This window comes from Leguminivora glycinivorella, chromosome 19, assembly GCF_023078275.1.
Source record: "Leguminivora glycinivorella isolate SPB_JAAS2020 chromosome 19, LegGlyc_1.1, whole genome shotgun sequence".
Lineage (NCBI taxonomy): Eukaryota > Metazoa > Arthropoda > Insecta > Lepidoptera > Tortricidae > Leguminivora > Leguminivora glycinivorella.
In genome coordinates, this window is record NC_062989.1 from 17,076,605 (window position 1) to 17,092,802 (window position 16,198).

At 37.1% G+C, this 16,198-nt stretch overlaps 1 protein-coding gene across 1 annotated transcript; it reads left to right on the forward strand.

The window, feature by feature from the left end:
• The first annotated feature begins 79 nt into the window (after window positions 1-79).
• LOC125236551 (required for meiotic nuclear division protein 1 homolog) lies at window positions 80-15,255 on the forward strand. The gene is made up of 8 exons (XM_048143392.1): window positions 80-545; window positions 1,858-2,016; window positions 2,635-2,712; window positions 3,495-3,572; window positions 4,463-4,589; window positions 5,689-5,844; window positions 7,470-7,633; window positions 14,936-15,255. Exons 1-8 carry the CDS (start codon window positions 175-177, stop codon window positions 15,030-15,032), a joined length of 1,230 nt encoding a protein of 409 aa, XP_047999349.1. The 5' UTR covers window positions 80-174; the 3' UTR covers window positions 15,033-15,255.
• Window positions 15,256-16,198: the final 943 nt, after the last annotated feature.

A 16,198-nucleotide genomic window follows, 5' to 3' on the forward strand; every position in this document is an offset into this window, starting at 1 on the left:
CGCAACATGAACAGCTATCTTTAGTAATTTTATATACTGGCAATAACTGTAACCTAATGTCAAAAAACTTCATGAACTTCAAAATAAGATGATAACCATACATTTTATGTAATAATATCTTGAATCGCAGTTAATATTACGTTACATTAGTCGTAAATGTGAAGAAACATCAGGATGTCTGTGTTTTTGTCGAGAATTGTACTAATTCCGACGCGGAGCGCCTTTGCGAAGAACATTTCGCTAAAAACACTAGCGGAACTTACATCGTTAAAACACCACAATTCTGTGTGCCAAGGCGGTATATTTTCGCTATCCCGTCAACTAGGAGTTAGAAGCTGCAGTTCAGATTCTATACAGCCAGTGATAGCTTTAGAAAACGCGACTAGTCCGGTTAAGAAGAAGACGGTTTACAAGAAAGCGGTCTTGGAAGACCTTAGTAAGAAAGAGGGCCACTATTTGGCTCTGGCTTATGCGACGGCAAATGCGTATGATCTGAAGGGCCTGAAGGAGGCCCTGCTTGAGCAGAAGCTGTATGAACCTGGAATGTAAGGTTTTTTTTTATTTCATTGATTTGTCATGTATTTCATCATTATAATAAAATTAGTCACATGCTTTCAGCTGAAACTGTTATAATAAAATTAGTCACATGCTTTTAGCCGAAATTAGGTTCCTTAAGTTATTGCATAAGAAATTGAAAAAAAATCAATATATTAAATTCAAGATTTGTTTGACTTCCGTATAAAATTGACTATTTTTATTGCTCTTGTGTGCATATTGCCATTGTAAAGTCATTATGAACTAAGATTAATGTCTTTAATAGATTTTTATGGCTCTTTGTTTGATATCATTAAAATTGTAATGTCTGTAATGTAAATTCAAATTGCCATCAATAATAAAGTATTTTATACCATGCACGAAATAAAGCATCAGATAATTATAAGAAAACATGGACAGTAGTTACCTATTGTAAACCTAATTTCTATTTAGAATTCAGATAGAAACATATTAAGTAAATGAGTTGACTGTTAAAAAAAAAAACTGTACCAACACTCAATTTCATATTAATTCCATATTAGCAAATTGTTTAACATGTTCACGGACGGCTAGTGACGTCATCTGTCATAGGCCAAAAGAAACAAAAGACTACGCGTATGCTATAGCATACATGTCCACAAACATGTTAATTTTGTTTTAAAAAGAAGTATTTGACTAGAAGGATAGTACAGTAGTAGTAGTAGAAGGGTAGGACAGGCAGCTGATGCGATATGTCTAAATGATAGTTCACTTTGCACAATTTCACTTCTTAGATAGTTTGTTTAGTCTTATTTTTAAATTGATTAACACTGGTAGAGTTCACAACTTCAGAGGGTAATTTATTCCAAACTTTCACTATTCTGTTTGCATTGAAGTTTTTGCCTATATGGTTTGATATATAGCTTATCCTTATTATTTTTCTAAATTGATGATTATTTGTATTTGATACAACCTCATTAATGTAACTGTTAGGTAAACATTGTAAAAATACCTTATGAGTATTTCTCCTTGTGTCCACTGTAGGTAAAGCCTTGTATTACAAGTGTGCGAACTGTCAAATCGTATGGGTTGTCATGGAAACACACTTGTAATACAAGGCTTGTACCTTTCGTGAGGGCCTGGAGTCTGTATTACAGGTTCACGCCTAGTTCAGACTCCAGTCTCTCACAAAGGGTATAAAACTAAGTTGTTCTTAACTCCATTTTCTGTTAAAATTGTTCTTATGTATCTTTTGTGAGGTGAAAATAAATGAAATTTATTATTATTATTTATTATATACATGCTTTGTTTTCTATTTTTCGTTAAATTAATTGTTGATTTCAGGTTAAAAGCTCAAGAGATAGACGGTGACGTGGTGATAGCGAATGCAGTGTACACAGTTGGCTCGGAGCCGCGGGAGATCATCTTCTTCAAGGAGGGCGCTGTCGTCTTCTGGAACTGTACGGAACTGGAGGCTAGCAATGTGCTGGACTTTGTTAGGAGGTACGTTGCATTTTTAATCCCTGACCCAAGAACTACGGGGTATTATAAGTTTGACGTGTCTATCTGACGTGTGTGTGTCTGTCTTTTGAACTGATGAACAGATTATGTATTTTTTTTTCTTTTGTTTGAACGCTGAATTGGTCAGGAGTGTTCTTAGCCATATTTCATGAAATCGGTCCACTATGTTGTAGGGTTGTTTTCAAGATTTCAATTTTACAGTATCATGTTTATAATACATTTTATATAATATGATCTTTATGAGAAGAGGTATGGTACCTTAGAGAGCTATGGCAATTGCAACTATTTTTATTCCTTATTTTACTGTCTATTGTGTGTTCAATACAATTAATAATTTAAACATAGCCATACAAATGTTTCCTTTATGATTAACACTAGCTTTTGCCCTCGGCTTCGCTCGCGTTAGAAAGAGACAAAAAGTAGCCTATGTCACTTTCCATCCCTTCAACTACCTCCACTTAAAAAATCACGTCAATTCGTCGCTCAGTTTTGCCGTGAAAGACGGACAAACAAACAGACACACACACTTTCCCATTTATAATATTAGTATAGATATTCATTACCTATATGTTTATCTTATGTATGACCTATGTTTTTCAGATATGAATTGGAGAGTTACCCTCGCGACGTGGTGGAAAGAGAGAGAGAAATCATGACATATGTGTACCAGCCCAATGCGTAAGTTGACACTAAATATTCCACAAGATTTTTAATACTACAATTTACCAGGGTTCGGAAATATCCGATATTTATAATAAATATCAAAATATCGGATATTTTTGATATATATCAACTTTGATATATATCCATTTTGTATTCAAGGTATTTCATTTTTTTGTTGCGTTATTTATGATACTACTTTAGATAAGGAAAAATGTACTAAAAAAGATAAAATTTGGTAGAAAAACAGTAACAAACACAAAAAACTAGTTTTTTAACAATGTTACATTTTTCAAAACCATTTTTGTATTGAAATATTTATTTAAAATTTAAAAAAAGATATATATCAGATATTTATATCCATTGATATATATCGTCGAACCAAGCTGGATATATATTAGATATATATCGGATATATATCTTGATATATATCCTCGAACCCTGCAATTTACAGTGAAGTCATAAATATATTTCATGACTTCACTCACACATATCATTGACATATCGTTGTCTGAGTACCTGCAACAGAAGCCATCTTGAGCTTGCCATGTGGCTCAGACTATCTGTGTAAGAATGTCTTATAATATTTATTTATTATTGCACTATGCTGTAAATGTAAGTTGGTTGAATAAATAAACATACATACATACAATCATGCTTGTTTCCCAGAAGGGTAGGCAGAGATCACGGATTTCCATTTACTACGATTCTGACAAACCACTTTCGCTTCACACACTTTCATGACAGTAAACAATTATTTATCATACAAGATGCTAATTTATTTATTTCTGTGTTTTCAGAAAGAAGTGTAATTTACAAGAGTCGTATTTCGTCATGGCGCCAAACAGAGACAACTCGTTAGAAAAATATACATTCAGGTGAGATATTAAACTAATACATTTTTAGACAAAAATAAATTTCGAATGAATTTCATTATAGTAAAACTGCACCTTTTTTTTTAAGTTGATAGACAGATGGGCCGAATATGGACTTTGCCGAATACGAATATTCGGCCGAACATTCGGTTCAGCTCTTACCGAACCGAACATTCGGCCGAATATTCGGTTACGCCATATTTTAAAGCGGATGTTAAGGTTAAAACTATTAAATGATTGATAATGGTTACATATGTTACTCGAACTACATATGGTCTTAAGATTTAGTGGATTTAACTAAAACTTAGTTAAAACAACTCTTAACTCTTCTCAACTCTTAAATTACGGTTTTTTCAACTTTGTATTTATATTTTGAGTATTTTGACGCATAGGCAATTATCTCTTTTTAGTAGTTCCTTAGAAAGCTACTAAAATAGGAGCTTATTATCCAATGGAATACGTAAGATCTACATTAGTTATTTACTTTGTTTATTCGGTAAGTATTCGGCAATGCAACCGAATTATTCGGCCGAATACGAACATTGAAAAACTTGCCGAATATGCCGAATACCGAATATTTACCGAATATTCGGCCCATCTCTAGTTGATACAGTCAGTCCATGATAATTTGCCAACAATTTTGACAACGTCGCCTGTGCAAATATTATTTTCAATGTCCCGATGAGCTAAATATGGGGTTCTTCAAAAAAGAAGCGTATACTCTAGGTTATAATGGGTCGGCAACGCCCATGTGATACCCCCTTGAATTGCAGGCGTCCATAGGTTACGGTGACCGCTTTCCATCATTCGGACCGTATACCTGTTTGCCACGGACATGGTATAAAAGAAAACTGATAAGATTATGACGTTTACGTAAATTTTTTTTCCGACAGTCACGCTATGGCGCAGTCAGCACGGTTGGGAGCCTGGGAGGCGCGGCTAGAAGCCCTGGCAGCTTCTGCGAGAGCTCACAGTATAACAATGGAGAAGGATGGCACAACACATCTAGACAAGAAAGAGGTATGTAGTGTTTATTATTGATAGATGGTCAAATAAATCTTGACACTCAAATTTCGGTTGCGGTCACAGAACTTAATTTAGATAGAAGAAACAAATTCATATATTTGTATAGGGGCCGAGCGTGTCAAATTTTGTACTGAAGTTGATTCTTGCCTGTAATTTTAAATATGTCTCAGGCTCTTGATTGTTCATAATTTTTGTGTTGTTGCAATTGAATATCACGTAACGAGGCATTTTTTATGTTTTGGCTGACTTCAACTTACAAAAATTGACGCCCGAAAGCTGCAAGCTGCGAGTAAAGACGGACAACTCAGTGGATTTCACTGAGTTCATTTGACACGCTAAGTTTGCTTGATCTATGGTATATATGACATCTGTGGTTGCGGTCGTCGTTCGGTCTAGTGCAGTGCAGGGAATCGTGTCTTTTGTACTATTAGTATATGTACTACACAAGCCTAGAGCAACTAAGCTCAAGAAAAGGGTTTTCTTGGGCAAAAGGGTATGGTGAACTTTATAAAGAGTAGTACTCTGGTTCCTGACGCTACCTGACGCTGAGGTTCCTGCAAAGTAGCCAAGAAATGCCAAGCCAAGTTTGACCTCAGTGGTGATGACCGATATAGGAAATAAACATACAACATACAATCACGCCTGTGTCCCATGAAGGGGTAGGCAGAGCACATGAAACTACTCTGGTTTCAGTGCCACTCTTGGCAAATAAGGGGTTGAAAGAAAACGAAACTGTGACATTGCAGTGACAGGTTGCCAGCCTCTCGCCTACGCCACAATTTAACCCATATCCCACAGTCGCCTTCTACGACACCCACGGGAAGAAAGGGGGTGCTGAAATTCTTAACCCGTCACCACACGGTCAAGACACATAACTTTTTAATATTCTGCATGTACTTAAACTTATTGCTGAAGATCCAAAATAAAGGAATAATCAAAGTTTAACAACTAAGGCCCACTTGCACCAATCACTTAACTCAGGGTTAGTGGGCTGTCATATGTCAAATTCCATACAAATTGGTGGGTTAACCCTCGGGTTAACCCTCCATTTTCGTCGGTGCAAGTGGCCCTAAATGTAGCACGTTTTTTCCAGGTGGTCCGCAAGCTAGGCGAGTTGTTCTCCCTTCGGCATCGCATCAACGTGGAATCGGATCTTCTGGACACACCCGATGTGTACTGGGAGGAGGAGAGATTGGAGAGACTGTACTCCAACACTGTAGCCTACTTCACCATACCCAGGAGAACAAGGGTAGCTATAACCATAAGTTAAATATAACAAGATCATACCATCCCATACATTAAAATGCGATCGCCTACGAACGCGCTTACACTCCACCACACATAGATGGCGCCACAAAAAAATGCCTTGTTGCCACCGATTATTTGTAGATTGGCATTAAGTGTCAATTCCGAGCCGTAAATCTATGTCAAAAGTGACACTTAACGCCATCTACAAGTATAATCGAAAGCTACAAGACATTTTTTTTGTGGCGCCATCTATGTGTGGTGGAGTGTAAGCGCGGTCTTAGGCGGTCGCATTTTAATGTATGGGATGGTATGATCTTGTTATATTTAATTTATGCTATAACATAACTATAAGACAGAAACAATCTTAAAACACAACTAATCTTCACTAACCTTTTTAAAAGCGATTCTTGCTAGATGTCCGATTTCATTTTCAATGTCTAAAATACAATTTTGCGAGCGTACATATAAACATTTTGGCATCATCATCCACCTTGCGTTTTCCCGGCATTTGCCACGCCTCATGGGAGCCTGGGGTCCGCTCTGACAACTAATTCCAAGATTTGACGTAGGCACTAGTTTTACGAAAGCGACTGCCATCTGACCTTCGAACTAGGCCTTATTGGAATTAGTCCGGTTTCCTCCCGATGTTTTCCTTCACCGAAAAGCGACTGGCAAATATCAAATGACATTTCGCACATAAGTTCCGAAAAATTCATTGGTAACGTTACTGACAGATCAGCAGGCCTAGCACATGATGGCCGCGAGAGTATGTCGCCGCGAGATAGACTACCTGTCCTTATGTCATTAATACAATTAGACAAAGATTTATCTATATTATTATAATACCGCCACTCGACTATCTGAAGGTTGTCTGTAAGAGACCGCTGTTTTAGCGATAAGACCGCCTGTTGTTACCTACCATGTTGTATCTGTTCTGAATTATGTTTCTTTTTCTTCTGTAGTGTGCAATAAAGTATTTTATTATTATTATTATTATATATCTATATTACCTAATTTACCTATATTTTGACGACCGATCTGGCCTACCGCGTAGTGACCCTGCCTGCTGAGCCGCGGTCCCGGGTTCTAATCCCGGTAAGGGCATTTATTTGTGTGATGAGCACATATATTTGTTCCTGAGTCATGGATATTTTCTATGCATATATTTGTATATTATATACTAGCTTTTGCCCGCGGCTTCGCACGCTTTAGAAAGATACAAAAAGTAGCCTATGTCACTCTCCATCCCTTCAACTATCTCCATTTAAAAAATCATGTCAATACGTCGCTCCGTTTTGCCGTGAAAGACGGACAAACAAACAGACACACACACTTTCCCATATATCACCGAGCTTACCGTGGGACTCAGTAAATCTGTGTAAGAATCCATACTAATATTATAAATGGGAAAGTGTGTGCATCTGTTGGTTTGTCCGTCTTTCACGGCAAAACGGAGCGACGAATTGACCTGATTCTTTAAGTGGAGATAGTTGAAGGGATGGAGAGTGACATAGGCTACCTTTGTCTCTTTCTAACGCGAGCGAAGCCGCGGGCAAAAGCTAGTGTTCTTTACTATTATTATTATATTAATATGTATCCTACATGATTATAATTTATTTCCTCCAGGTGTTAAACGAGCGTCTATCCCACTGCGTTGAACTCCTGGAGCTGCTGTCCTCCTGGGCCGCCGACCGCCATCACGTGCGCCTGGAGTGGATGGTGATCGCGCTCATCCTGGCCGAGGTGTGCTTCGAACTGCTGCATGTCTTCGAGAGATACGTGCTCGACAGGTGAGGAACGGAGAATCAGGTAGGGGGGATAGAGGCAGGCAATAGTGGGGAAAAGAGGGTAAATGGAGAAATAGGTGAAGATAGGATAGGCGGTGTAAGTGAGAAAGATAGTCCGCAGACGGTTGCTGAAGGGATGGGTGTGAGTGAAGAGGATAGTGTTACGGGTGGTGTAGAAGGGATGAAAGGTATAGATGGAGTGATCGGTATGAGTGAGGAAGATAGTGCACAAATGGTTGCAAAAGGCGTGAATGAAATTAGAGCTGATTTAACTAAAACTAATGATAATGTAAGTGTGAGTGAAATGAAAAGTAATGGGGATGCTATGAAGCAGGTCGTTCTTTATAAAGATAATATTGAAAGAGTGCCTGAAATTAAAAATGATAATAAGACGAACGTGATGAATATTAAAGTAAAAGAGAAAGGAATACAAGTAGGGAGTATGCGAGTGGCAAATATGGAAGGAAGTAATGTGTTGGGTACGCTTGAAAAAGAATATAACATGAAAGTTAAGAGAATAGATAATGAGAAGACGAAATTAGAAGAGATAACACCGATAGAGAGCAAAGAATATGCTATAAACATTGATACTGACACGCGACTTACAGACTTAGAACAAGCAGGTGTAGAAAGATTAGCAAAACTGGAGCGTTTAGCAGAAAAGGAGCGGCAAGCTAAAATAAAGCGAAGAGAAGAATTAGACCGTGTTGCAAGATTGCAACGGATACTGGCTCTTGTACGGGCGCCCGAATTGGACAGTGTAGCTAAAATGAAACAAGTCGATTCAGAGCAAGAAAAAGAGATAAAACGCAATGAAGATGTCAATGTTTTAAAAGACTTGGGTAATACACAGATTCCGAGTGTGGATAACAAACAAGTGAATAAAGTAGAAACAGTGGTAGATGAGGCATTGAATAAGAAGAAACCGGTCAAGTATGAAGGAATAGCAAAATTAGAGCACATGACGAAAATAGAACGCATTTCAGAGATCGACCGTTTAGTGAATCTAGAGCTTCAAGCAGAAGCGAAACGGAAAACAGACGTTGAACATGCAGCAAAATTAGAACGAGATGCTGAATTTGAACGCGAAAGAAAAATGAAATATATCAGAGAATTAGATCTGAAAGCAGAGTTGGAGAAGGCAGAGAAGGAACGTTTGGCAGAAAAAGAGCGCCAAGAAAAGATGAAACGAAAGGTAGAATTAGATCGCATAGCTAAGTTACAGCGTGTACTGGTTATGGTGCGTGCTTCAGAAACAGATGATACCGCGGAAATGAAACAATCGGAGATAGAACAAGCTGCTGAATTGAAACGTCAAAAGGAAATTAAACTTTTGGAAGAATTGGGTATTTTGCCAAGATATGAAAGCGCTGAAAATAATACTGCAAAGTTTGAACCATTGGAAAAAGAAAATCATGATTCAGAAGTTGATATTGATTTCGCAAAAATGGTCAAACTAGTGATAGATGTGAAAGAAGCCACACCAATATTAGAAATAGGTCACGTTGAACCAGAGGCTGATACAGAAAATTCTTCACAGAAAGAAAGTGAACCAATAAGAGAAATTATAGCAGATACGCAAAAAGAGCACAATCAAAGTCCAGCGACAGAATATCAGAAGACACGGCAGAAACGTAGGGAAGAATTAGAGCGTGTTAAAAAATTACAACGCATAATAGCTACGGTACGTAATGCAGAGCCAAATGGTGTTACACAGGTCAAACTTGATGTTGAGACAGACAAAAAAGCTGCTGATTTAAAACGTAAAGAAGAGATGCAACTGTTAGAAGATTTAGGTATTTTGCCAAAGAAGCACGTTACACAGAAAGAAAGTGGAACCGATTTACCTGTAGAAGAGTCAACGGTACAATCTAACAATTTGAATTCAGTTAAAGAACCGGTCTTAGAACCAAATGTAAAACAAGTTGCAGAAGTAAAGGCAGATGTGAAGAGAAGTACAGAGCCAAATGCACACCAAATTGAGAAACGGGCTGAGATAGAAGTTCAAAAAGCAGTACAGTCAGAAATAGAGGCTAAAATTAAACGTGCTGCAGAAATGGAACGTCAGGAAAAAGCTGCTCGTGAAGCTAGAATAAAAAGGAGAGAAGAATTAAATCGCATGGCAAATTTACAACGTGTTGTAGCATTGGTACCTAATGAAGAGTTCGATGATCTGGCCAACATGAAACAAACAGAAGAAAATAAGCGCAAAGAAGATTTAAAAATTCTTGAAGTGTTAGGTATTGTGCCAAAAAAGGAATTATCGACAGACAATGACATAAATCCAAATGAAGTTGATAAGAAGGAAGATGTGAAAATAATGGGAAATGAAACACTTAAAAGAGAAGGAAACATTGAGGTACACTCTACAAATGCAGAAAAAGTGACAGACTATATAGTAAATATGGAGACATTGATAGAAGCAGAAAGAAATATTGTAAGACAAGATGTTGAACGGCGTATTGCAGAATTACGTATAGCGCAGATGAGACGCGTCGCGGAGTTAGGACGAGAAATGAAACAAGTGGCAATGACAGACGAAGGTACACTGAAAGAAAATGTAGCTATGGAAATTATAAAAACTGAGATCAATAACAAAGATACTACGCTAAACGAAACTAAACAAATAATTCAAACAAACATAAGAATAAGGATAACATAGAAGTTAAACGCAAGACAGAAACTCAATTGGTTTGAGTTTGACAGATGTCGAAGATATCTCAGGAATTAAACGCAAGGATTCAAATCATCATTTCAACTCTGAAAATGAAAGAATAATTGATTCTGCAAAAGAGACGAATAAGGAAAAAACAAATCTATTTGTAGATTTCAAAACACCTGAGGTACAACAAGACAATTCAGAAGTGATAACAAGTGAGAATGATAAATCTATGGCTGTGCCATTCTTGGTAGTGAAGCGTGAACTAGAGATGAATGTAAATGAAAAACGTATAAATGAAAAAATGGTGGGGATGGAGCGAGTGAGACGGCTAGACTGTGAGTGGGATGGACAGATGATAGCTAGAGAGCGTTTGTAAGAATAGTTGGTTGAAATATTGTTATCTTTGTCTTGTTTATGATAATGATAGGAAAAATGCTGTGAATAACTTGATTAGATACTGGCTCTCAACTATAGGCTTACTACTAGTAGGTTATTCTAATTATATGTATAGTTATGTATAATTATATTAGTCATAACTAACTTAAAATTATATTCAATTATAAATTTAAATTGACGTATATATGTATAACTATATTAATTCAGTATGTTTAAAGGGTTGATGTATTGGTTGTTAAATGGTATGTAATGTAATGAATACTGAAGAATTGACTAGAAATATTGTCTATGAAACATGCCTACATTTATACATAGCTTAGTAGAACAATAATTTTGTTTGATCGTAACTTAATTGTATAACAAGTTATTACGGTAACTGAACTTAAGCAGTGTGCGTAGCCAATTGCACAAACGCTCACGATAATATTATAGGATATAGGACATTCTTACACAGATTGACTGAGGCCCACGGTAAGCTCAAGAAGGCTTGTATTGTGGGTACTCAGACAACGATATATATAATATATAAATACTTATATACATAGAAAACATCCAGGACTCAGGAACAAATAAATATCTGTACTCATCACACAAATAAATGCCCTTACCGGGATTCGAACCCGGGACCGCGGCGCAGCAGGCAGGGTCACTACCGACTGCGCCAGACCGGTCAGGCATATCTCTTTCGTAGCTATCTATCTCTATCACTCTTGCGTATTGGCGCGACAGAGCCAGACTACATTTCTGCGGCGTTTCGATGGCGTTCCGTTTCGCAGAAATGCCATTCGGCTACGGGGCCGGGAGTTCTTACTCTTTATCCTTCTACAAATACGCTATGGTTTTTTGACGTTATCATATTTGCTAAAATATTTATATAAACGATTATATGCACGTTATAGATCAAGTAGTTTGGTGATTGTTTATTTGTATGTATGTGTATGACTAATTAAGTATTGGGATAATACTTTTACTTATTTAGTATATTATAGTAAATACGACGCCATGTTAGCAATAACTACTTGTATTTAAAAATATTTTAAGCGGGTTTCTCACGTCACGTGTTAAGTCGATATAACGCTCGACATGTTTCGCTCCATTTAATATGATTATTGACTAATATAATTTTAATAGGCTTCCAGATATTATTGTAGAAATATTAAAGTAGTAAAATATTTGCTGATGATTTAGATTTGTAGAAAATGTAGAATGTATTGTAATAGATTATGCATTAGCTATATCTTGTTGAATATATTAATAAAAAGATTCAAATACTGTCTATGTATTTTTGTACGTATATATCTCCTTCTAATATCCTTATGGTGGTACAATATCTTATTGTATGAAAATATCTCTATAGTAGTAGTAATAATAACATAGACAGTTATTATTATTTACGTACCAAATTTTTGGGGCCGGTATATATTTAGATAATGTGAATGACATTAAAAAATTATTTAGATGTAGAGAAAAGCTTTATTTAATATCACAGATAGGTAGTAGGTACATAAGAATATCGTATATAGGTACAATGAGGAAGCACACTGACATTTTACCCCGCCAGGCGGCGCCTGTGCAAGTGTCTAGGCATGTCACTGTCATTCATATGTGAGAGAGAGAAAAAACATATCATCTTCTCGCTCTCACGTATGGACTAATAGGGTGGCGCCATCTGTCATAACATAACCTTTGATTGTACCTCCTCATTGGTGAGAGAATAAACTACCTAGTGAAGTTAGTGACAATTGGGTAGGTAAAGTTTTTTGAAGATTGGCAAATAATATATTTATCTTATAGAATAGAATAGAATAGAATAAACATTTATTCGTGAACACAGACAAGACAAAGAACACATAATAACAACAAGACAGAAAGTAATGAAGTGCCACGAAATGGCCTCATCTCAGCGTGTTGCTGATATAGAATATGTTATAACGATCACGAAAAGGTGACTCTTTTATTTTTATTTCGTATAATTTATTTGCTGTCGGCATTTTCCCACCATTTTGGGTAGAATGCGTCCAGGTCGTCCCGCCATCTCCTTTTTGGTCTGCCTGCACCCCGGCCTGCCCCGTCTATGGTGTTTCGCGGGTCCCAGTCTGTAATCATTTTGGCCCACCTTTCCGGGTGCATGCGGCAACAGGGTCGAGTGGAGAAAGCGAGGGGAGGCCTTTGCCCAGCAGTGGGACACAAAAGAGGGTAAAAAAAAAAAAATATTATCTTTATTGAAGTAACCGAAATGACGTTTGTGAAATTTAATAGCAGATGAGGTGACAATGCCTTTGCGCGTGCTGAATATAGTTCAGTTCAGTTCAGTTTTTAAAATTAAATGGCGTGCTGTCAAGGTGATATGAAATTAGTAAAAGTAAAAGCGATGTCATCTGTCAGTGTCACTTTGCGTGTCATTGGTGTTTTTTTTCTAATTTCTTAAACAACTCAGCGAAACCGCTTTCCCAACCGGAAGTTCCGTGCTGAATATATGAAATTAGAAAACAAAGCGATGTCATCTGTCAGTGTCACTTTGCTGTCATTGGTGTTTTTTTTCTAATTTCTTACAACTCAGCACGTTTAAGGCACTGGTCCCACCGCGAGCTAGTAAGCTATGAGCTATCGGCTATAAAAACGTACAAAAGATAATCACTCCCGTGCAAATAAAAGAGACACGGCGATTTTAATAGCTCACCGCTGGGCGAGTAACTATAAACATCGCCGTGTCTCTTTTATTTGCACGGGAGTGATTATCTTTTGTTCGTTTTTATAGCCGATAGCTTATAGCTTACTAGCTCGCGGTGAGACCAGTGCCTTAAGGTATTGTCACCTCATCTGCTATTAAATTTCACAAACGTCATTTCAATCACTTAAAAATGATAGTAAATAAATTATACGAAATAAAAATAAAAGAGTCACCTTTTCGTGATTGCTATAACGTGTTGTTTCAGAAAAGTAATTATATTATTTGCCTATCTTCAAACAACTTTACCTACCCAATTCAAAGTGCACGAAAGAAATATTCTAAAATTATGATTAACTTCAAACTTCAAACTTTTTATTTTGCAAGAATACACGTAAATACATAATAGGTCTTAAAACTAGGGAAGTGTCAGTGTATTCGACAAACAGACATGCAAAAAATACTTAAACAGATTAAAAATTGAAGTTATAAAATGTCAACATATAACTAACCTAAGTACCTTCGGAAATTACAAAACAATAAATTTTAAATCATGTCAAAAAATAGGGTAGGTTCACATTAAAGGTATTAATGGTTACAAAGCTAGGCAGAACGGAACGGTTATACATTCAATGTCAAAATAAAACTAACACAAAAACTAACTATGAAATGAATGTCACTTACATTTTCTAAAACCTAATATATGTTAATACTTTTGCATTTTGTACTCTTCTTTTCCTTCTTCGTCTTTTGCGATAAAACTCTGATACAAGTTTAATTTTCAAACATAGAGGAATAAGTAAGGGAAGAGTTATTTATTAAATTCAAGATTAAACATACCATAAAAGTTAAATCTAAAAATAAATAAAACTATATAACAAACTATACCTACACACATATAAAAATATTTACCTACCTACAGTAATAACCTGGTTACAAAGAAAATACCCCTTCCAGTAGGTCTGCTTGCGGCATGGAATGAGTTACCTCTTTGTAACAGAGGTCCAGCCCTGGGGTCCCCTGTGGTGTCGACCAGCCGTGCCGACAGTGCCCCCATGAATGATTAGGGAAGAGTTGTAACTCCATACATCAGTAAATGCAAGTTATTTGTTTAGCGTCATTCACGCGTCAGTCACGCGTCAAATACTGAAAATTATCAGTACCACTACTAAACACTAGGTGCCAACTGTGTTGCGTCTGCCAAAAATGTAATATAAAAACAGTTTACAACTTATATTACAAGCAGAAGAAATTTGAAAGCAGGGTACTGATTAATACTATTGTAATATTAACTAAAAATTGTTGAGCATTAGACTTTTTGTTCGTCGCGACATCTATTGACAAGTAGCAGTACTGATAATTTACGCTAGTTGACGCGTGGATGACGCTAGATGTCACTACAAATAACTTGCATTTACTGATGTATGGAGTTACAACTTCCCTTACTTATTCCTCTATGTTTTCAAATTAAATTCAACAGGCTTTCTAACATTTTAACCGGCCCATAATTTTAGATCTTATATTTACCAACTACCAGCATACAACTAGCAACTACCCGCATATTGTTTTTCTTACTTAGGTTACCCAAAACGATCGAGCGACGGCGAGGTCGCACGGTCTTCGCGGACGAGACTGAGGAGTACATGTTCCAAGATATCTCCATATTGGATACCTAAGTATAACATCAGACTAATTTATGACATCAGAAAAAAAATACTGAAATAAATAATTATTCCTGCCTTTGTTAAGTCTACTTACAGATGTTGTGCGAAATCTTTTTCCTTTTTTTTAATACTACGTCGGTGGCAAACAAGCATACGGTCCGCCTGATGGATTGCGGTCACCGTCAGGACGCCTGCAACTCAAGGAGTGTTACGTGCGCGTTGCCAACCCATTACAAACTTGTACACGCCTTTTTGCTGTGTTAAGTACACAGCAAAAAAATAGACTCAAGTTCTAAGGAGGGTTTGGGTTGCCGACGACTCAAAGGATAATAGACGGAACAAATTAGTTCCGTAGTTCCGTCACCAGTACACAGCACCCTCGTTGAGCTCTGGCAGCCTTACTCACCGGCAGGAACACGACACTTTTCACTGAAACTCACGAACGTGACATGTTAGTTCGGTCAACGTTAGTAAAATAAATAAAATAATCAACTTAGCCCCAACAAACTACGCAAAGCCTGTACTATGGGTGCTAAGCGACGATATACATACTTAAATAGATAAATACATACTTATATACATAGAAAACATCCATGACTCAGGAACAAGTATTTGTGCTCATCACACAAATAAATGCCCTTACCGGGATTCGAACCCAGGACCGCGGCTTAGTGGCAGGGTCACTACCGACTGAGCCAGACCGGCAAAAAGTTTTCCTTCGTATTTTTAACCCCCGACGCAAAAACGACGGGGTGTTATAAGTTTGACGTGTCTGTCTGTGGCATCGTAGCTCCCGGACGGATGAACCGAAGTTTAAGTCTTTTTTGTCTGAAAGCTGACTTAGTCTTAGCCATGTTTCATGAAAATCGCGGTCGGGGGTTTTTTCAAAATTTAATTTTTTTGTTAGGTTATTACGGGAATGTACGAACGTGTCATGCTATTTCAGTCAGTCTTAGTACAAGACGTACTGATACTGTTTCAACTAGCATGACAAATACGAACGTTTCCTGAAAAATACGAAAGAATAGTTATTTGTTATACAAAGTTGTATTTTAACGCCGAGTGTGGAATTGAAAAACGAGCAAGTGAAAGGATTCTATAGTTGAACCACGAGCGAAGCGAGTGGTTCGAGAATAGAATCCTGAACTTGCGAGTTTTTTAACACACGAGAAGTAAAA

Excerpts from the sequence above, each read along its gene's own strand:
- LOC125236551 (XM_048143392.1), top strand. The coding sequence starts at position 175 with ATGTCTGTGTTTTTGTCGAGAATTGTACTAATTCCGACGCGGAGCGCC. Across the intron at positions 546-1,857 it reads AAGCTGTATGAACCTGGAAT|GTTAAAAGCTCAAGAGATAG; the intron begins GTAAGGTTTTTT and ends TGTTGATTTCAG. Across the intron at positions 3,573-4,462 it reads TTAGAAAAATATACATTCAG|TCACGCTATGGCGCAGTCAG; the intron begins GTGAGATATTAA and ends TTTTTCCGACAG.